Here is a 23,702-nt window from a genome sequence, read left to right as displayed (position 1 = left end):
CACTAGTGACTCCTGTGGCCGGCCGGGCGCAGTGCACGCTGACCAGGTCGCCAGGTGTACGGTGTTTCCTCCAACACGTTGGTGCGGCTGGCTTCCGGGTTGGATGTCCGTTGTGTCAAGAAGCAGTGCGGCTAGATTGGGTTGTGTTTCGGGGGACGCATGGCTCTCGACCTTCGCCTCTCCCGAGTCCTTACGGGAGTTGCAGCGATGAGACAAGACTGTGACTAATTGGATACCACGAAATTGGGGAGAAAAAAAGGGGTTAAAAAAAATTGTTTTCAATATTCTAATCTCTGGAGTTGATGGGCTTGAAGTCATTAACAGTAAGCATTGCGAAGAGCTGCTGGCAAACGCAGTAAAGTGTTTCAATGAATGTTTACTAGCCAGCTGCTGCCTACCACCGCTCAGTCAGACTGCTCTATCAAATCTTAGACTTAATTATAATATAATAACACACTGAAATACGAGCCTTAGTTTCTGGATTTTACCATATCAATGACCTATCATTTTGAAAACAAAACTTTATTCTTTAGGTGAAATACGGAACCGTTCCCTATTTTATCTAACGGGTGGCATCCATCAGTCTAAATATTCCTGTTACATTGCACAACCTTCACTGTTATGTCATAATTATGTAAAATTCTGGCAAATTAGGCGGCCCAAACTGTTGCATATACCCTGACTCTGCGTGCAATGAACGCAAGAGAAGTGACACAATTTCACCTGGTTAATATTGCCTGGTAACCTGGAATTCTTTTAGCTAAATATGCAGGTTTAAAAATATATACTTCTGTGTATTGATTTTAAGGCATTGATGTTCATGGTTAGGTACAGTCGTGCAACAATTGTGCTTTTTTCGCAAATGCGCTTTTGTTAAATCATCCCCGTTTGGCGAAGTTGGCTGTCTTTGTTAGGAAGAAATAGTCTTCACACAGTTTGCAATGAATGAGCTAGGCGGCCCAAACTGCTGCATATACCCTGACTCTGTTGCAAGAGAAGTGACACCATTTTTCCAAGTTAAAGGAAATTCATGTTAGCCGGCAATATTAACTAAATATGCAGGTTTAAAAATATATACTTGTGTATTGATTTTAAGGCATTGATGTTTATGGTTACGTACACATTGGTGCCACGACGGTGCTTGTTAAATCACCTGTTTGGCGAAGTAGGCTATGATTCAATGATAAATTAACAAGCAGCGCATCGATTATATGCAACGCAGGGCAAGCTAGATGAACTAGTAATATCATCAACCATGTGTAGTTAACTAGTAATTATGTTAAGATTGATTGTTTTTTATAAGATACGTTTAATGCTAGCTAGCACCTTAACTTGGCTCCTTGCTGCACTCGCATAACATGTGGTCAGCCTGCCACGCAGTCTCCTCATGGAGAGTGCAATGTAATCGGCCATGATCGCTGTCCAAAAATACCGATTATGAAAACTTGAAATCAGCCCTAATTAATCGGCCATTCCGATTAATCGATCGACCTCTATTACACTGTTGATTTTTTTTTCCATTTACTGTACTTTTCACCACATTTGTTGATAACGAAAATGGATACATTCAGTAACAAGAATATTCTTGGGGAATTTGGGGTAGGTACAACATAAGACATAAAAATGACAAGGGTTTGAGTAAGAGGTTTCCAAGTTGTCACACACCTCACCAAGTGTGCTGAGTTCCTAAATCATTTCAATGCACTTTCATGACTCAGTTGTCAACTAGAAGGTGCTTTTTTAAAGCTCTCCTAGCAGTGCCGTGGAGGAACTACACAAGCACATTTTTCTTGGTTCACAGCCCTGTATCCCCGACTTCACACAATAACTTGTTGTTTACCCAATCCATAAACAGTCCATTATAAATCGCAATCTGGGTCATGTGGGCATAATTTTACTGCTTGTTCTATTGCCAACATGACTAGTTAAATTCTAAAATACGATCTTATTGTTTAGGCTTTCAGTAGGCAATTCAGAGAGACAGATTAGTAATTTTGGTGCGCATAGAATGAAGTCATGAGTGCGTTCAGATGTAAGGTGGCAAATTTTCTTAACAATACAACAAACAGGCTAATTCTGTTCAGGACAACCCAGGATATGACCTCATATCATCTTGTAACTACATCAAACAAAGTGATCATAAACGTTGACACTATTTTATATGGAAATGTGACATGCACATTTGGACTCACTGGTGTGTGGCTTGCTTGTATTACATCAAAGCAGTATTTATTATGATCCTCAACTTCTCATTTTTCAAAATACATTGAGTCCTCGTAATTTACAGCATTTCCCTCACTGAGACAAGAAAGCGTTATCAAAAGTTGCCCAATTAGCGGTAGGGGGGTCAAATTCATAACTAACAATTTCAGTACCTAACTGGGATTCTGTCAGATGAAAATGGTCAAAAAAATAAATAAATGGCTTCTGAGAAAAGCAATTTATCAACAAGAATTTAGCTTGGACTGTCTGGGAGTGGTGAAGGGAGAACTGAAAATTGGCTGTTATTGGCGGAGAGGATTGGAACTCTTTATTGGTCTATTAACTAATTTACTGCATGTTAGTGTCACCATAGAAAACCAAAACGCCATCTCACCGAAACAGGCTGATGTTGCAGGCAGTCTTTTCAAATAGCTCTTACACAGGGCATCATTTATTTTCAGTCTCAAAGTATTATTCCAACCTCAAGGTGTATATGTATGTACATGTATGTATGTATAGCTATCTATCTATCTATCTCTATCTCTCTCACTCTCACAAAAAGTATTTAGTCAGCCAATTGGTGCAAGTTCTCCAACTTAAAAAGATGAGAGTCCTGTAATTTTCAGCATAGGTACACTTCAACTATGACAGACAAAATGAGAAGGAAAAAAATCCAGAAAATCACATTGTAGGATTTTTAATGAAGATGTTATTTTTTTTAACACCTTTTTTGGTTACCGCATGATTCCATGTGTTATTTAATAGTTTTGATGTCTTCTATTATTCTACAATTTAGAAAATAGTACAAATAAAGAAAAACCGTTGAATGAGTACATGTCCAAACTTTTGACTGGTGCTACTTATGACTGGTACACAGGGAAATCACATTTTTGACTGCACTGGCCTTTAACTGGTAGGGAATGCTAAGTGTACTGCATATTCCATGTCCTGTACCTAATCTAGACTGAGATGGGGAAACCAGAGAACGTGATGTTGACATGCGTACTGTAGGGAGGGAAAGTCAGCTTCCTTTTTGATTGAAGGTATAACTGTTAAACAGTGCTTCTGGTGAAATCATCACACGGTCATCATGGCCTTTGTTTAGAGATGGAATAGTTGGAGCTTAGTTTCATAGCAGTTGTAGCTTACAATATGGACACACACACACTTGACTTGCCAGGCTTCGCTATGATGCAGTGTATTTGTGAATAATTTAAGAACTCTTGAAATAGTTTTTTCCACCCCCCCCCATCGAGTCTCATGGGGGCGTGTGGAGAAATGCAGAAACTCCCTTCCCAAGGGTTTGTGCTTAGATTTTTTTGCTTAATTAAAAGAAACGCCACCCAGCCCGGCTCTCTACCGGGACAGTGATTTTTAGTCTACCAGGAGCTCTAATTGAACCCCTAAAACAGTTGCTATGATCATAACACAGAGTTCAGGCAGCTCACCTTCAGATGTCCTCAGACGTTTCTCTGTCTGTTACTCTCAGCCTTTTACACTGAAGACGACAACACCAAATATACCAACAATGGAATTGGGCTACAGAGCTGAGAGTATAATGGGATTTACTTCAGACATATATTATTATGGGATGTCTATCTCTGGTTGGTTGCACTGTGAATTATTCTCCCTCTGAGGGAAATGCTAATCGACCCCAAGCTTTGAAAATATAAAACATATTTGCTCAACATTGTATTGTTGTTGCGGTGTTTCAAAATAAAAGCCAGGAATAAAACCCAGAATGGTGCTTTAGATGGCAGTAGTACTGTGACTGGAGTATGGTGCACCTTATTGTATGGATTACATTAGACACAGGTTGTTGAAACCGTACCTCTCCTCTTCTGTTATCCAGACTGACAATTTTAAAAAATATATTGAAATGATTTCTCTCTGCTTAGGAAGAATTTTAAAAGTCCTGATCTCACTTTCCCTTGGCAATTGAGATCTTATCAGGATTAATATGAAATATTTCACATCATGTGTTGCATGTGGCTTCAGGGAGGAACACCATTGAAAAATAAATGAAATGGGGCTGAATACAGAGCTAAATAATGCAGCTGCAGCCCTAGAGCCAGCAGCTCTATTCTCTCCTTGATTAGCCGGGCTCAGACCTGGGCAGAAAGCCAACACGTTGCTCCAGCTCCCAGCCCAGCTACAGTTGCCTACCTACACTACCTGAGACTGAGGAAGCACTGCTTCAGGAGTAGCTTAGCATTTCACCAGCCACTGTCTTAACCATAGAGCATCACAGACGAGGAGAAGCCTCGCCACACAACACAGCTCCCACCAATATAAAACAAAGCCACACACACACACTTATCACACACCACTGTTTACTCTTGGATTGTGTTTTAATAGCATTTGTTAAAGCCCTATTGTGTCAGTCCCAAAGAAAAGCCTCCGATTCCTTTACCCTTTGTCTGGAGATATGAATCCCACATGTCCAACGCTAACGTTCCTGTGGGTATCAGGCCAGGCAGGGCATTGTGTGTTCTTTACTGTGGTCCCTCTCTCCACAGGGCTCCTACTGGGCCATCGACACCAACCCAAAGGAGGACGCCCTGCCCACACGGCCAAAGAAGAGGCCGCGGTCCGGAGAGCGGGTGAGTCCTCCAGACACGACACATCCTCCCCTGAAGCTTTGTGTTTTACACATGTTGATACCCTCTCTTAAACAATGCCATCGCCAGTAATGATGAGTGCGCTCATGTGGAGAATTGGGTAACCATATGTTCAATCTCTTGCCGATAGACCTCTGCCTCTGTCTCCTGTATACTGTCTCACTCACACGCACGCAGTAGGAGTTTCTCCTCCCTTTATGTAACTGTCTCTGGATGAGTCTGTCTTGTAGCAGGCTCCTCATTAATAAGCTGTGCCCCAGGCTGCTGTTACTTACATACATTGCATTCTGCAGTCTTTTTTATTTTTTTACAAACATCAATTAATGTGCACTGGCTGTTCATTCTGAGCGGGAGCTTTTGTCTTTAATTATGTATGAGTCATGTCCAGTGTAACGCACAGCCTCACTGGTTTAGTAAACTGCCCAGATTGACCTGGCTCTGAGGCATCCATCCATCTCTTCCTGGCTGCTGCAGGCGGCAGTCTGTCCCGCTACAAGACACAAAAACCCACTCACTCAGTTAACCAGCCACGTGTATGTCTGTGGTTCTAAGATGGGGAGCGGGAGGGAGAGGTGCACATCCTATTCTATACAGTACCTACACCTGTGTGTTTGTGTGTAAATTTAAATATTGTCAATGGTGTGTAATTCTAAAGCAAAACAAATGCACAGAATTCACGCACTATTCTCCCACCCTCAGGTTTGTGCATGTATGTTGTTAGTATGACACATGCTCACCATCCTCCCGTACTACAGATGAGACTGTTGGCCTAAAAGGCATCCCATTAAGTCTCAGACATTTAGAAAATTGTGACTTTGTGAAATCTCATTTATGTTTATCATGAATTAAAATTGGTACTGTTGCCAGCCAATCCTCTTACAGTAAGCAGTTTTGGCAGACAGGCGTGGTGGAGTTATCTCCCCCAGCGGAGCGCCCGCGACTCGCAGAGAGCAATGGGGGCTCTTCTCTTCATCTCCTCAGGAAATATTTCAAATGTGACCTAAATAAAGGTGTTGCTTCTTTTGTTATTTATAAATGGTCCTGGTGTACTTTACATACTAGAGACCTGCATTCCTCCCTCTTGCCTAGAAGGAAAACTAGCTTCCCAACAAACACTGCAACATATGAGTGTTAAAACCTATGCCTTCGTACTTATGGCTTGAGGTTATGTATTATTCTTAGAATTAGTTAAGAGTGAGTATTTTAGTGGTCCTATATTTGATAATTAGATAAAAGTAATACTTTTGCCTCCCTCCCTCCCCCAGGCTTCCACACCGTACACCCTGGAGTCGGAGTCTTTGGGAATGGACTGTATGATCTCTGGAAGTGCCTCTCCAACTCTGGCAATCAACACTGTGACTAACAAGGTAACTACCCAGCATGCACCTGCACACACTGCACCACCCTGACCCCTCCTTCCTCCCTCTGCCTGCCCACCCACCCACAGCTTGTTCCTCACTGAGAGCAGCACTCAACCGGGATATACACACACACACACACACACACACACACACACACACACACACACACACACACACACACACACACACACACACTACGGAACATCTCACGCTGTAACACACAGCTGCACTGCAGCACAAGAAACACTGTATCGATGGATACGCACACACACACACACACAGCCTCACAACAACAACTCATTCTGTTCAATACGATATTGATGTTGAGTATGGTATTTGAGTTTAGTATTGTATTGAGTATCGTGATGATAACCCTGGTATTGGTATTGAAATCAAAAATCTGGTGTCATGGGGCAGCAGGGTAGCCTAGTGGTTGGAGCGTTGGACTAGTAACTGGAAGGTTGCAAGTTCAAACCCCCGAGCTGACAAGGTACAAATCTGTCGTTCTGCCCCTGAACAGGCAGTTAACCCACTGTTCCTAGGCCGTCATTGAAAATAAGAATTTGTTCTTAACTGACTTGCCTAGTTAAATAAAGGTTAACATTTTTTTATAATAATAATACAAAAATGACAACACTACTGTACACACACCTGAAAGTTCATGGAAGATGCCCAGTGGTCTGGTCTGTCCATGAGATGTGGTTGGGTTGCCTAGCCTGACGACTCACACTAAAGTCCTCATTGAAGTCGTTTGTGGTGACGAGGGGTGTTGTACTAAACAAAGTAATCCATTTGATAGTCTCAAAAATCAAATCAAATTTTATTTGTCACATACACATGGTTAGCAGATGTTAATGCGAGTGTAGCGAAATGCTTGTGCTTCAAGTTCCGACAATGCAGTAATAACGAACAAGTAATCTAACTAACAATTCCAAAAAAACTACTGTCTTATACACAGTGTAAGGGGATAAAGAATATGTACATAAGGATATATGAATGAGTGATGGTACAGAGCAGCATAGGCAAGATACAGTAGATGATATCGAGTACAGTATATACATATGAGATGAGTATGTAAACCAAGTGGCATAGTTAAAGTGGCTAGTGATACATGTATTACATAAGGATGCAGTCCTATGTATCTACGTATGCATATGAGATGAATAATGTAGGGTAAGTAACATTATATAAGGTAGCATTGTTTAAAGTGGCTAGTGATATATTTACATTTCCCATCAATTCCCATTATTAAAGTGGCTGGAGTAGAGTCAGTGTCATTGACAGTGTGTTGGCAGTAGCCACTCAATGTTAGTGGTGGCTGTTTACCAGTCTGATGGCCTTGAGATAGAAGCTGTTTTTCAGTCTCTCGGTCCCATTTTTGATGCACCTGTACTGACCTCGCCTTCTGGATGACAGCGGGGTGAACAGGCAGTGGCTCGGGTGGTTGATGTCCTTGATGATCTTTATGGCCTTCCTGTAGCATCGGGTGGTGTAGGTGTCCTGGAGGGCAGGTAGTTTGCCCCCGGTGATGCGTTGTGCAGACCTCACTACCCTCTGGAGAGCCTTACGGTTGAGGGTGGTGCAGTTGCCATACCAGGCGGTGATACAGCCCGCCAGGATGCTCTCGATTGTGCATCTGTAGAAGTTTGTGAGTGCTTTTGGTGACAAGCCAAATTTCTTCAGCCTCCTGAGGTTGAAGAGGCGCTGCTGCGCCTTCCTCACGATGCTGTCTGTGTGAGTGGACCAATTCAGTTTGTCTGTGATGTGTATGCCGAGGAACTTAAAACTTGCTACCCTCTCCACTACTGTTCCATCGATGTGGATGGGGGTGTTCCCTCTGCTGTTTCCTGAAGTCCACAATCATCTCCTTAGTTTTGTTGAGTGTGAGGTTATTTTCCTGACACCACACTCCGAGGGCCCTCACCTCCTCCCTGTAGGCCGTCTCGTCGTTGTTAGTAATCAAGCCTACCACTGTTGTGTCGTCCGCAAACTTGATGATTGAGTTGGAGGCGTGCGTGGCCACGCAGTCGTGGGTGAACAGGGAGTACAGGAGAGGGCTCAGAACGCACCCTTGTGGGGCCCCAGTGTTGAGGATCAGCGGGGAGGAGATGTTGTTGCCTACCCTCACCACCTGGGGGCGGCCCGTCAGGAAGTCCAGTACCCAGTTGCACAGGGCGGGGTCGAGACCCAGGGTCTCGAGCTTGATGACGAGCTTGGAGGGTACTATGGTGTTGAATGCCGAGCTGTAGTCGATGAACAGCATTCTCACATAGGTATTCCTCTTGTCCAGATGGGTTAGGGCAGTGTGCAGTGTGGTTGAGATTGCATCGTCTGTGGACCTATTTGGGCGGTAAGCAAATTGGAGTGGGTCTAGGGTGTCAGGTAGGGTGGAGGTGATATGGTCTTTGACTAGTCTCTCAAAGCACTTCATGATGACGGATGCGAGTGCTACGGGGCGGTAGTCGTTTAGCTCAGTTACCTTAGCTTTCTTGGGAACAGGAACAATGGTGGCCCTCTTGAAGCATTTGGGAACAGCAGACTGGTATAGGGATTGATTGAATATGTCCGTAAACACACCGGCCAGCTGGTCTGCGCATGCTCTGAGGGCGCGGCTGGGGATGCCGTCTGGGCCTGCAGCCTTGCGAGGGTTAACACGTTTAAATGTCTTACTCACTTCGGCTGCAGTGAAGGAGAGACCGCATGTTTTCGTTGCAGGCCGTGTCAGTGGCACTGTATTGTCCTCAAAGCGGGCAAAAAAGTTATTTAGTCTGCCTGGGAGCAAGACCTCCTGGTCCGTGACTGGGCTGGGTTTCTTCCTGTAGTCCGTGATTGACTGTAGACGCTGCCACATGCCTCTTGTGTCTGAGCCGTTGAATTGAGATTCTACTTTGTCTCTGTACTGGCGCTTAGCTTGTTTGATAGCCTTGCGGAGGGAATAGCTGCACTGTTTGTATTCAGTCATGTTACCAGACACCTTGCCCTGATTAAAAGCAGTGGTTCGCGCCTTCAGTTTCACACGAATGCTGCCATCAATCCACGGTTTCTGGTTAGGGAATGTTTTAATCGTTGCTATGGGAACGACATCTTCAACGCACGTTCTAATGAACTCGCACACCGAATCAGCGTATTCGTCAATGTTGTTGTCTGACGCAATACGAAACATCTCCCAGTCCACGTGATGGAAGCAGTCTTGGAGTGTGGAGTCAGCTTGGTCAGACCAGCGTTGGACAGACCTCAGCGTGGGAGCTTCTTGTTTTAGTTTCTGTCTGTAGGCAGGGATCAACAAAATGGAGTCGTGGTCAGATTTTCCGAAAGGGGGGCGGGGCAGGGCCTTATATGCGTTGCGGAAGTTAGAGTAACAATGATCCAGGGTCTTTCCACCCCTGGTTGCGCAATCGATATGCTGATAAAATTTAGGGAGTCTTGTTTTCAGATTAGCCTTGTTAAAATCCCCAGCTACAATGAATGCAGCCTCCGGATAAATCGTTTCCAGTTAGCAGAGAGTTAAATAAAGTTCGTTCAGAGCCATCGATGTGTCTGCTTGGGGGGGGATATATACGGCTGTGATTATAATCGAAGAGAATTCTCTTGGTAGATAATGCGGTCTACATTTGATTGTGAGGAATTCTAAATCAGGTGAACAGAAGGATTTGAGTTCCTGTATGTTTCTTTCATCACACCATGTCACGTTAGACATAAGGCATACGCCCCCGCCCCTCTTCTTACCAGAAAGATGTTTGTTTCTGTCGGCTTGATGCGTGGAGAAACCCGCTGGCTGCACCGCTTCGGATAGCGTCCGTGAAGCAGAGAACGTTACAGTCTCTGATGTCCCTCTGGAATGCTACCCTTGCTCGGATTTCATCAACCTTGTTGTCAAGAGACTGGGCATTGGCAAGAAGAATGCTAGGGAGTGGTGCACGGTGTGCCCGTCTCCGGAGTCTGACCAGAAGACCGCTTCGTTTCCCTCTTTTTCTGAGTCGTTTTTTTGGGTCGCTGCATGTAATCCACTCCGTTGCACTGGTTGTAAGGCAGAACACAGGATCCGCATCGCGAAAAACATATTCTTGGTCGTACTGATGGTGAGTTGACGCTGATCTTATATTCAGTAGTTCTTCTCGGCTGTATGTAATGAAACCTAAGATGACCTGGTGTACTAGTGTAAGAAATAACACGTAAAAAAACAAACTGCATAGTTTCCTAGGAACGCGAAGCGAGGCGGCCATCTCTGTCGGCGCCGGAAGTCATGTGTCTAACAAATCAGAGTATCAAAGTCAAACTGCCGCTTTATCCTTGCTTCTTCTGGACCAATCACACATCCCCGAAGGAAGGGGTCAGGCAAGTACTTTGATCCAGATTCGTTGTGGAGAAGAAACTAACGTCTACGGGCGTGCCGTAGCGTTTGGCTGGAGGAGTCTGTGTAGCCTGGCGAGACAGTACTGTGTTGCCGTATAACCCTCACTGCAGAGAAAGAGCAGGTGAAGCCACAGGGACTGCAAGCTGTTGGCGTTGAATACGCTGTTCACTCTGAAATTGAAATAGGCTTTTTAACCTTAAGCCCTCTCCTCTGGGCCCAGTGGGGGCAGCTCTCTGGAGTAACCTGCAAGAGTTGCTCATTCATTTACTGCAGTGGGCATAAAGAAAAGACTGTTTTTTATATCAACTGGGGGAGGGGGGTGCTTTGGGGAAGAGTACTTGAGGGTGGGATGTGTGAGAAGAGGAGGGTGTGTGTGGTCTTGCTCTTCTACCCTCGTGGGGACCTGAAGTCCCCACAAGGATAGTAAAACGAGGACAATTCTCCCTCGTTGGGACGTTTCCCACATCCCGACAAGAACAAAGGCTATTTTGGGGTTTAGGTTTTGGGCTTAGGGAAAATAGGATTTTGAAAGGAAATACATTTTAGGGCCTCACTAGGATAGAACCGCGTGTCTGTGCAGTAAGAGGGAGTGGTGTGTGTCTGCCCTTTCGGTAGGAGGACTGTCTTTGGCGTGTGAGACGGGCTAGGCGGAGCCCCTATAAAACACACACGTCTTCCCTGCTCTCATCTCAACAAATAATCACTTGCCATCGATTTGCTGTGAAAATTGAGGTTTCAATCCTCAGTTGGCCATTTAACACGGACATCCTCCATAGATAACAACAGTTTGGATTTCACACACAAGAATCATGGAAAACAAAACACCAAAAATTCTGAACATCCCTGCTTCAGGCAAGGTTACAGCGGGGCTGTGTTTGTGTGTGTCTTTTGTTCTTCTGATTGTAACTGTTGCTATGATAAAGTGGAGAAGCAGCAGCAGATCTGAGCCCTACTCCTGAGAGAGCTTGTTTCTCACTGTGTTACACTGTAAACATACAACTGGCCACGCCTCTTTTGGTGCACTGTGCCAAACCACAGGAATTCCCTCTTTCTCTCCCTCTTTCTCGCTCTCTATTTTCCATCTCTATATCATGTTCCTGCCTTCTCTGAGAGGCCAATGGGAGACTGTGTCAGGACTACAGAACCAGTGAGAATCCAAACACGGTCTGTTAGACGTGCCTCAAGTCTCCCCTGCCTTTCATTCTCTCTCTCTCACACACACACACACACACCACACACACACACACACACGCGCGTTTTAAAACATTTTTCTCTGGTCTATTCTGAGGTAGCTGTTTGCAGTGGTTGTGAATGAGACAGAAGTCTGGCACTAGAGCGTGATAAAGGAAGGGGGATTGTAGGAAGAAGTGTGTTTACTGAGGAAAAGTCTGCCGTTGCTTTTCTTTCTCCCTCTTAAATCCTGTGAGCAGGGATTCTGCTGAACCCTGGCAGGCATTGTTAAAGACATCTGGGTGAATCTCGCTTTGATTTCATAATCCAAGTCTCATGCTCCAGATTAGAGTCTTATGTAAAAGACACACCTGGCTTTTTACTTAATTTACTGCTAAGAATAGAACACACACTAACTCCTGCTCGTTGCTAGCACCAAATACGCATCAGGATTTACTGTGGCAGGAGCTCCTGCCTGTGTGAGCATGCTTGTCTTTGTGGGACTTGGATGACTTTGCGTGTGTGTGAGAGACATGATGACTGAGTTTTGGTCGAGTGGGCGTCTTGACTCTGGGGTCTGTGTAAACCACAGAGCAGTGAGGCCTGGAAATAAGCACACTGGATGAGGGGAGTACAAATAGATTGGTGGTTTAAGGCTAAAAACCCGCTCATTACATGTAACATTTATATTTCTACAGCGTGCTGTTTGATTAGCATTGTAGTGCTGATTTTCAGACGTGCCTAAGCCCTCAGTCTTAGCTGCTCATTGATTTCCTCCTTCACGCTAATGAACACTGGAGCCAAGCCCACACTGAGTGGTGGAAGGCAAGAGTCGACTAATTAGCTTGGCTTTCATCCCCTTCCCCCACCACACATTCACTACAACACTGGATCCAACACACTCTCCTCTGACTTATTAAAGCACAACATTTTTGTGTCATTCTCTGGCTGAGTGAGAGCCCACAATGACACACTACTGAGGGAGAGTGCTGTGTGTCAGGATTAGTGCTTTTGAGGACAAGTTTGGTTATAAAAAAATTATCACGGATTTCAGTTTTGGTTATCTTTTTCAACATTAAATGCATTATGAAATAATGACAAATTTATTTTAGTGGAAATTCCAAAGCCAAAAATAGTGAATTGCCAAAACATTGAAAACACTCTTGTCTTTGTCAGTTCCACATTGGGTAGACATCAATAGAAAAAGAGGACATTACTATGAAATAATATTTCAGTTGTGTGTATTACTTGGTTTTTATTTTATGGCTTTATTATTTTTTATTCTTTAAAGCCATCTCTTCTCTTCTAAGGCAGCTAGCCAGACAAACGTTCTCTGTGCTCCCCATACTGTACTGTCTTCGAGTCATCCTATTTAGCTAGGCTAGCTTGCTAGCTAGTAGCTGCTTATGTATGCTTCATAGCTGTCTAACAATCATTTGACTAGTTCTTCAAAGTATATATGGCATACTTTCAAGACCGCTTATGAGCAACTACTCCAACTATCAATCGGGTAGAGCTACCTCAAGAACTGTCTCTATCCCTCTCATTATTGTGTTGTGTGCATTCTCATGTGGTCTGTGTCGGCTAGCCGTCTCTGTCCTACCCGGGAAGAACAGACACAATGGATTCTGTTCATCGTAGTTAATTACCACGTTTCTACGCTGAACTAGGTCATACATTTGCCTAATGAAATCTACAACTCCCTTCAGCCCAGCATCCCAGAGAGTTCTTGACTAAATGTATCTTATGAATGATTTTGTTTCTCTCTGGAGAAAAAGAAGGAACTGTGGGACGCTGGGCTGAAGGGAGTTGTAGTTTTTCATTAGGCAAATGGTCTACCTATTTCAGCGTAGAAACGTGGTAATTAGCTACTATGGAATTCAAGTAATTGAACTGATATTTGTCAATTAGTTGTTTAATAACCCCCCACCCCCCCAAAAAATTGGGGTAAATTGCTCAGCACTAGTCAGTGGCTGTACTCAGACTGCCTATATAACAGTAACAGAGGGCAGCAGCCAGATCTGGGTTCAAATGGTATGTTCTCTTTCAAACACTGAACGGATGATTAAGCTTGACGGATTTACCGGGTTTTCACTTTTGTGATTATTCCATTGGTTCCATTGTGCCAGGGAAGCTCAATCAAGCACAAGTACTATTTGAGCTCAGATCTGGAGGTCAGTCAGGCCTAGACTTCTCTCTGGCCTCAGAATGCAGAGCAGCCTTCATGTCCTGCTGCTGCTGTGTGTTGGACTGGGAGAGAGGGTGCAGGCAGGACCACAGCCACTCAGCCTGATGAGCAGAGAGCCCTGACCGGACACTGGGCAAGACTGAGCACACAGCACCATCCAGGCTGTTAGTGCTGCTGCCAATCCCTGCCCTGTCACACACACCAGCCAGTAGCATCGCTCGCATAGCTGCCATTCCACACATTCTTTCCGTTTCACAAAATGGGAAAAAATGAATGCATGTCTATTCTCTCCGGATCTCATTATATTCATCACCAGATTGTTTCTACCACCAGTGCTACTTAACAGCAGTCTGTTGTGTGACACCACAATACACCATTTTTTTCTTTAGCAAAGCCTTTTCAGATGATAATAATGAAGATGGTCGCGTTGCAGTGCTCTGGTTGCTTGCATTGCTGTATTGAAAGGTCAGGGTCTCGGTTGAATTGAAGACCTTTGTTGTCCCAAACCGATTTGCGCTCTGTGAGCAGATGGGTCTGACACGGCCAGTAGTGTGACCTTTAGTTTAATTTTTTTTTTTTTTTAAAGGGACACCCTCCCTTACATTCCGAGAGAGAAGAGCCTTTACCTGGGCACTTATTCAGAAGGAGCCCCTGTAGCTCGGGTAGCTGTGGAGCTTCAGAAAATATGTTCCTGGCCAGCCACCCTGTTAGTCCAAAAAAAGCACTCTGATAACATCCAGTACACAAATGCTTTGCATACACACACAGGTATCGAATTCCTAGACACACAAACCATATTCAGTGTGTTACGGAACAAAACCCATCCCCAGCCATTATTTGGGCAAATGGCGATTCACCATCAGAATGATAATGATTGTATATGGCATGCAGTTATTCGTCAAACCCTGTTGGTGTATTTCTAGGTTGTGTGATGTGCGGTATGCAAGAAAAGCTAACACAGCCTCTTCTTATTTCAGGTGGCATTATACAACCCAGACCAGGATGGGAGTGACAGCCCAAGAAGCAGCCTTAACAACAGCCTGTCTGACCAGAGTCTGGCCTCCGTCAATTTAAACAGTGTGGGCAGCGTGCACAGCTACACACCGGTAAGGGCTCACACTGCTGCAACCTCTAACCACAGTATTACAGCTATACACACTGCTAAACACCAAGCAACACAAACAACTACAGGATCCCAGTTCTTAAACATTTAGAACAGCGATTATCAGCTGGTGGGTTGCGGGAGGTTTTGAATGGGATGTGATTGAGTAAAAAATATATATTTATTTGTATTAAATATACTCCATTCTGAACTTAAACGACTAAAACCAGGTATAATGTGTGTAGAAATTATAATGAACCTATATTTTAAAATAATTGAACCTTCTGAAGTAAAATAGTTCAATCATATTATTTTCTAAAAATATTTATTAGCAGCACTATTTAGTGGATTTGGTTGATTTTATCATCTCAAACCAGTAAGCTTGAATGTTCAGACACACTGGTAGGATTGTCAAACGTTTGCCTGTGTTCACACAGCAAAGTTAAAATACTCCAAACCATAAGGTATCAATAGTGTTGTTTGGTAATTGCATATCCACGCGTATTGGTAATGTTGCTATTTTGTTTTTTAAAAACTTGTTGATACTTGTCTAATGGCTACAGCTAGATAACTACCTAGCAAGATGACGAAGAAACAATTTCATTCACTCTCCATAATCTTATACTGTCAGTGCCAGATCATAGCCAAATGTTTAGCTAGATAGCTCAAGTTGGCATATTCTCTAACTAACACTACCTAGCTAAGGACACTGCACTAACTCGGCAGCTGTTTCATGGAAATTAGCTAATCCGTTGTGATTCAATTTTGTCAATACTAGCTACAGTGGTTAGATAGTATGTAGTGTTGTGTGCATTGTCTGTGCACTTAGCTTGCTACCATCCCATAGCCTACATTACATATGAAGTGTGACTGGTTGATCCGTGGATGTACAGAGAAAATGCCCTTTCCTTTTCTTTGCTCCCATAATCTCACTGCCGATGGGTACTTGCCAGAACAAAAGTGGTACCTGCTGCGTGCCGATCCGGTAGTGACAAACCTGCTGATTATACTTGTAGAATCGCAATCCTTGCCGATGGCCAACAACTTGACTTTGAGCCAATCAGAGATCACGAACCCCCACCTGGTGTCGGCCCGCAGCAGGTACCTATCGGTAGTCTATTGCCAGTGAGATTCTGTGTATTTCATGCTTAACATTCTTCATCAAGAATATGGGTGAAATATAATTAAAAAGGTGGGACTGTTGTTCCATTGTACTTTAATTAGTACATTTACTAGCAATATAGAGAAAAAATAAATAAATTCCAGATTGCATTTTGGTAACAAAATTCGCAATGCGAATATTGGATTGAGACAGACAACCTTGTTCAATTTCGGTCCTAAGGCAAAACCAGTTGAAAACCATTGATTTTTAGAACATGCATGTCAATCTCTAACCACAGTGCCTCAGCTATACATCAGCTAAAACCAAACAAGCACCACAAATAACTGTCACTGTATCACATTTAGACATACAGGAATTTAGGCAGTGCATGCCAATCTCTTATCACAGTAGATAGCTGTAACCCTGGAACTTAAACAGTGTATCAGCTCCACTCTGAGGGCAGTGCCCCAGGCCAGTTAATTACTGTATATCTCATATGATCCGAGAGACCCAGGAGTTTCCCTTCAGAAGATCTATAGACAGTGGGAGACTAAAGAGGTCGGGGGGTTGGTGCTCTAGCGCAGAATATCAGGGGGGGTTGAGGGAAAGTGAGAGCTGTACACACTCTTGGAGAGCAGACAAAGAGAGCTGCTGCCTGTGATGCCTTCCCACCAGAGATGCCCCCTTCTTTGGTGGGGTCCTCCTGCCTCCCAGGGTGCTATTGCTCCAGGCTCTCTGCATCGATCCGTTCAGACTGATGGATGTCCCTCCAGTGCTGCTGCTGAGAGCAGACTGTTTCTTACTGCCTCACTTCAGCCAGGCAGACTCAGACTGGATTCTATAGCAAGGCAATCTATACTATAGCCCACCAGTATGTCTGCAAAGCCCTTTGCTGTGTTAAAGAATGTGTACTCTAACAGCAAGACTACTTTAAGTGATAGCTCCATTATTAGTGTCCTTCACGTGTTAAACCTGGTATGGCTTGAAAGCTACCTCTGTGATGCTGCAATAAATGATATATACTGTTCTTAAACATCTAGTCTACTTCATGTAAATGCAAGGTCCCGCCTCAGTTATAGAATAGTGATTTCTCCATATGTGTTTTTCTCATCATTAACGTTATTAGACCGTCTTGTTAGAGGGCAACATTGCCTGCACTCTTATACACCATTGGATAAAATTGACCCTCACACTACTGTACATGGGTAAAATGATTGCTTATTTGTACAAGGCTTTGGTGTTTTTGTTTTAAATACATTTAGCATGCCATCTATTGTATTGGCTTTGTGTTGATTTTGGTTTCTCCTTTAATACTTTTTGAGAAGGATGCAAGCAGCGATCAAGACAAAGGCATGTAGTTGATGTTTAGTTTGAGGAGTGACCACTTTACACACCAGATATTTAGCTGCTTATACATGTTCAATATGGGTTCTTGGCAGTTTAATTAGGTTAGTGGACAGGACTAAAATACAAGCCTTGATCTGTTGCACAAAAAAAAGTACTGAACAAAAATATAAACGCATTATGCAACTATTTTAACGGTTTTACTGAGTTCCAGTTCTTTATACAAATCAGTCAAATGACTGGGAAGGAGCGCAGCCATGGGTGGGGCCTGAGAGGGCAAAAGGGCTTGATTACAGACAGAAATACTCCTCGGTTTCATCAGCTGTCCGGGTGGCTGGTCTCAGACGATCCTGCAGGTGAAGAAGCCAGAAATGGAGATCCTGGGCTGGCGTAGTTACACATGGTCAGCGGTTGGACATACTGCCAAATTTTCTAAAACTACATTGGAGGTGGCTTATGATAGAGAAATGAACATTTAATTCTCTGGTGGACATTCCTGCAGTCAGAATCCCAATTGCACGCTGCTTCAAAACATTGTGTTGTGACAAAGCTGCAAATTTTATTGTCCCCAGCACAGTGCACCTGTGTAATGATCATGCTGTTTAATCAGCTTCTTGATATGCCACACCTGTCAGGTGGATGGATTATCTTGGCAAAGGAGAAATGTTCACGAACAGGAATATTAACAAATTTGTGCACAAAATGAGATTTGCTTTTTGTGCAGATGGAACATTTCTGACATCTTTTATTTTAGCTCTTGCAAAATTGGACAAAACCTTTACATGTTGTTTATTTTTGTTCAGTGTAGAAAAATGTTTTGCATGAAATGTTTGTGGCTCTCTTGTTCTCCAGCAGGTCCATGTGCAGATATCCATTGATGTCTCTGAAACGTATGTTTCCCAGTCAAGAGTCAGTGTTCGATGGTGTAGTCGGTGCTCTTCACCAGTGAAAGTTGTAGTCTGTGTTTGACTGTGGTAATAGGTTTGTACTGTAGTTAGTATGTTAGACGGAGGTGTGTACTGCTAGGTTGTACTGCATGACACATAACACAGCTGTCAGTGTTTTGGATGTAGAGTAGATGTAATTCACTGCTCAAATCTCTAATTATCTCTCCTCTCTTTCTACTCCTCTACTTCTCTCTCTCCTCCTCCATCCCCAGGTGACTAACCACCCAGAGCCGGTGTCTCAGTCGATGAGCCTCCAGCAGCCCCTCCAGCCCCAGTACAACATGCCAGAGAGGGACAAGCAGCTCCTCTTCTCCGACTTTGAAGATCTCAGTGCCTCCTTCCGCAGCCTTTACAAGTCTGTCTTTGGGCAGTCCTTCAGCCAACAGGGTGAGTGCTCGTCAAGAGGGCAGGATGACACATACCAGGTAGTGGGGCTGGGCGATATGGCCAAAATCTCATATCCCGACGATGATACAAATCACCATATAGCACCTATTTTTTTGTTATATAGTTAATATAAAATGACCACATAAAGACCTATTTCTTATTACATTTTGAATTAAACTCAACAAATAAAAAGGTACTTTCTCATTTTATTTAGAACCTTTGTGCAAATGTTCAATTAAGCATGTAACAAAATATTAAATATTAATGTATAAAATCTAAAGGGGTAAATGGAAAACACTTCAACTATAGTTGCAAACAAAATAAACATAGGCCTAAAATATATATTTATTTATGTTTGACGGATTGCCTGTTTTGCATGTTATTTTGGTTTTAAAACGTGTCACATATGAATGTGCATTTGGTATCTTGGGTTGAGTGTTAGCACAACTCATGAAACCCCCGTTTCTGGACCGTGTAAATTGGGACCTTGTCTTTGCAGATATAAGTTGTAACGGCAGCTGTTATCTCCTTCCATCTTCATGGTTCTTTGCCATATGCTGTGCTGCGGGCAAACGCCTCTTGCAACGTCTGAGTCGGGGGTTTGTTTTGAACTCTCGACTCAGACGTTGCAAGAGGCGTTTGCCTACTTTATTGCGTGTCATCCGCAGACTCTCTCCGTACTGCTTCACATGATTCTTGTGTAGGTGGTAAGAGGTTAGTGGTGTTTGAGCCTGTTGTCAGGACCGGCCTGCGGCATATTTTGCAGAGGATGGTTTTCTGGTCCGTGTCAGACTTTTCATACCCAAACCACGTCCATGAGACTGAAGTTGCCCCTCTTTTAGGTACGAGCTCTGTGCCACGTTCACTCCATGTTTGTTTGTGTTGCATATTTCCTTCCACGCGACTCGTGTGGAAGAACGCAAAGCGTCGTCCAATTGACGAAAATATTGCCGTAAAGAGTGTGATTTGCGACACTACGATATAAACGATAGACATGGTCATATCGCCCAGCCCCACCGGGTAGTGTTAGTAAACTCGTGCAGAAGATGCCAGGATTATTCTATGGGTGTTGTTATACATCTAACAGCTGGTCGAAGGAGAGTGGAATTGGTGCGAATTAGGTTTAGTGATTTCAATTAGTCATTTAATAGACAGTAACCGTAGTGGAAATCTATGGGTGTTTTCATGGTCTACTGTGTGCTAAAGCCTCTGGCCTCATTCCCAATGCTAAGCATAAAAGAGAGTCGGCAAGTTCATAGCAGAATAACCTTTATTCATTATATGGGATAAAACATGTTAATCCTTACTCTGTTAATCCTGATTTTTAGGATGATATACATACATACACACACACACACACACACACACACACACACACACACACACACTTCATATGATTGCAGCATCAAACCTGATGAAGGCCTATTGCACAGAGTCAGATCAAGTGTAGCTCTCCAAAACATGGCAGCCCTTTAGAACGTAATGCTTTTTGTTTGTAATCTGATTGACTGAAGAACAAAAAGCACTTGACAAGTGGGTTATGGGTAAAAGCAGACAATGCTTTTCCTTGTATAGCCTACTTTCACAAATCTAATGCATTTCATGCTAATGTTTTCAGTGTTCCTCTCCTTTAATCTATCATCTAAGTTTCATTAGTTTAAAGTTGTTCCCTTTTTATGTGCATAAAAGTGAAATCTCTTAGTCAGACAAGCCCTTGCAATTAAAAAGTGTAAATAAGCGAGCGAGAGGATTTCACACCATGGTGCTGTAGACAGTGAGCTAATTCACCGGCTTTGATAATAGGTAATGAGCTCACATTATTATTCTGGGGCTGCGCGCTAATTGCTTTCTGTATTTCCCTGGTTGGACAATGGGCTTTCTGTGCCGATAAGAGATCCACCTTTGTCACCGCTGCAGTAAGTGTTCTGGGGCAGTGGGGCTGGAGTCAACTCTAAAAGCACTCCAGTAAAATAGGTTTACTGTGGCAAAGCTGATAGCCTAGCGGTTAAGAGCGTTGGGCCAGTAATCGAAGTGTAGCTGGTTCAAAACCCCAAGCCGACTAGGTAAAAAATATGCCGATGTGCCTTTGAGCAAGGCACTTTAACTGTAATTGCTGGCGTAAGTCGTGCCGATAAGAGATCCACCTTTGTCACCACTTCAGTAAGTGTTCTGAGGCAGTGGCGAAGGCAACTCTAAATGACTAACATGTAAATGGACAGGCCTCTTAAGAACCACTCCTCTACACGATGGCTGTTGGGTGTGCAGATGTTCGTGCTCCAGTCGTGCTTGTTTAGAGAACAGTGCTGCTGCACAATGACAAATGTGAAAAGAAACACAGGATGCAGAAGAAAGGCTCAGACTCTAGTGCTGCTGAGACATTCCTTTAGCTCGTTCAAAATGGCAGCTGTTTAGTCTCAATGTAACATCAGTTTATTTTACATTGTATGTTTATATCAAATAGTGATTCAATTCTCTAAGCAGAGAGGACTAATAATGACTGTGTTTTGTGTGTGTGTGTGTATATGGACTTCCAGGTTTGATGGGCATGCCAACGGAATCGTCCCAACAGACCCACACCTCCTGCTCCTATCAGCACTCACCCAGTGGCACCATTAGCACCCAGAACAGCCTGACAAACAACCACTCCAGCAGCGGTGGCCAGGTGCCCCTGTCCCACCCTCCCCAGCTCCCTGGCCAGAACGCCCACCCGGGCCACGGCTCGCCCCACACACAGCACATCTCCCAGCACGGCCCACACAACCAACATGGCCAGCACAACCAACACACCCAGCACCAACACCCACAGCACCCACAGCACCCCCATCACCCTGCACACTCCCAGCATGGTCAGCACCCATCACAGCACACGCCGCACCCCTCCCAACACGCACAGCACACCCAGCACCCCTCCCAACACTCACAGCAGCACGGCCAGCACCCCTCCCAGCAGCCGCATCAGACTCTGGCTCACCAGCCCCATCCTGCCCAGCAACAGATGGCCTGCAACACGGGTAAGACCCGCCTCTCTCTTCTACACCGATGTCACACACACACAAACACACACATTCAGATACACTCAGGGATAACCCTCCAAGACACAGCTGGACATTTGTTCTGTATAAGTACCAAGACCTGCTTTGGGACAAAGGACAGTAAATCACCATCTGATTTATGCTGTTTGCTGTAATGAGAACAAAGCAAATCCTGCATCCATACACCAGACAGTACCTCTGGAGCACAGCAACCTTTTCAGAGGGAACTGGCTCCTACCGGTGGCCAAAGTAGAGTACTGTTGCAGGAAATGTAGAGACTCATGGACTCCTAGCCTCTAAAAAATAGTCTGTGCTCCATCTGTGTTTACAGGTCTGCCCTCTGACTGGTACCCAAATCTGGACGCACTGAAAGAGAGCTGCCGTATTGCCAGCAGTTATAACTGGGCTGATGTCGACCTCTCACCTTTTCAAGGTGTGGCCATGAAGGATTATGTAAATGCTGTTGCATTGACACATCCAATTTCAGCCTCAAATAGGATAACTATACAGGCTGCTTATTTTTCAATGTGTTAGTCCTGCATTTAATATATTTTTCTTACTGTCTACCTGTTCTTTTCACTGACATTTTAACAGCTGTTTATTGTGTTTACCAGAGTCATTTTATCCTAATGATTTCATGGCTGATTGCCCATGATGAGCACCATTAGACACATTGGAGTTCTCTCTTTTTGTTGGTGTGCTGACGTGTTGCCAATCAACTGTTGAATTTGAAGGAGCTCTACAATTAAAGAACACTGCCTTCAAGTTTAATTACCAAACAGTGTAGCTCAGCAGGTCACAGAGTTGATCCAATTACAGTATACAATTGCAAGGTAGGCGGTTTTAATTATCACCGATAAAGTTTAGTTATGTAATTAAAGCATTTTTTTTTTTTTACATAGATAAGTGTCTACACCCACTTTTCACATTTATGGGGTGTGGATGATTTGACCGGTGATTTTTATGACTAACTTGTCGTTGAGACATTTCTCTGCAGTGGCTAGCAGCTAGTACTACTGAAAGGGTTGGACTGGTGAGCTGCTGAGGCGGCTGTACATCGCTGTTGTTTTCTTTGGCTGATGATATGTATGTTTGACCCTGTGCAGGACTGAAGGAGAGCATGAGACTAGCAGAGCAGAACAACTGGGCCCTGGAGCCCACACAGATCGCAGATCTCTGCTCATCTATCAACCAGTTCTTCGCCCGTACCGGTGTCATTCAGCCACAGGGGGCAGTGCAGTCCGTACCCGTATGCCATGGCTCCATGCACCCCAACAAGCCCAGCCAGCACATGGCCACAGGTGGGTGACTCCTCACCTCTAACCTGCATCCCAACTAACATTATTATTGCATTTACCACTTCAGATCACTGGACATTGGTGGCATTTTCCTTTATGTAAATGTAAACTGAGTGTACAAAACATTAGGAACACCTTCCTAATATTGAGTTGCACTCCCTTTTGCCCTGAGAACAGCCTCAATTTGCAATTTGTTGGGGCATGGACTACAGGGTGTTGAATGCGTTCCACAAGGATGCTGGCCCATGTTGATTCCAATGCCTCCCACAGTTGTCAAGTTGGCTGGTTGTCCTTTGGGTGATGGACCATTCTTCATACACAGGAAACTGTTGAGTGAAAAATCCAGAAGTTTTGCAGTTCTTGACACAAACTGGACCTACTACCATACCCCGTTCAAAGGCACTTAAATATTTTTTGTCTTGCCCATTCACCCTCTGAATGGCACACATACACAATCTGTCTCAGTTGTCTCAAGGTCTAAACATCCTTATTTAACCTGTCTGCTCCCCTTCATCTACACTGATTGAAGTGGATTTAACAGGTGACATCAATAAGGGATTATAGCTTTCACCTGGATTCACCTGGTCAGTCTAT

The 23,702-nt window shown here is 43.9% G+C and overlaps 1 protein-coding gene across 5 annotated transcripts in view; it reads left to right on the top strand.

The window, feature by feature from the left end:
• LOC112220724 (forkhead box protein J3) overlaps window positions 1-23,702 on the top strand; it is a 167,447-nt gene that overhangs the window by 139,061 nt on the left and 4,684 nt on the right. For all 5 annotated transcript variants that reach the window (XM_042331381.1, XM_042331388.1, XM_042331385.1 and 2 more), the window contains exons 4-10: window positions 4,722-4,805; window positions 6,089-6,190; window positions 14,874-15,002; window positions 18,604-18,778; window positions 21,313-21,789; window positions 22,142-22,243; window positions 22,917-23,111. In XM_042331381.1, the coding sequence (XP_042187315.1) occupies window positions 4,722-4,805; window positions 6,089-6,190; window positions 14,874-15,002; window positions 18,604-18,778; window positions 21,313-21,789; window positions 22,142-22,243; window positions 22,917-23,111 (1,264 nt within the window). The remainder of the gene's footprint in view (window positions 1-4,721; window positions 4,806-6,088; window positions 6,191-14,873; window positions 15,003-18,603; window positions 18,779-21,312; window positions 21,790-22,141; window positions 22,244-22,916; window positions 23,112-23,702) is intronic.

The sequence above is a fragment of the Oncorhynchus tshawytscha genome, linkage group LG02 (assembly GCF_018296145.1).
Source record: "Oncorhynchus tshawytscha isolate Ot180627B linkage group LG02, Otsh_v2.0, whole genome shotgun sequence".
Taxonomy (NCBI): Eukaryota; Metazoa; Chordata; class Actinopteri; order Salmoniformes; family Salmonidae; genus Oncorhynchus; species Oncorhynchus tshawytscha.
The sequence above is the reverse complement of the archived record's forward strand: the minus strand, read 5'-3'. Positions and strand labels throughout refer to the sequence as shown.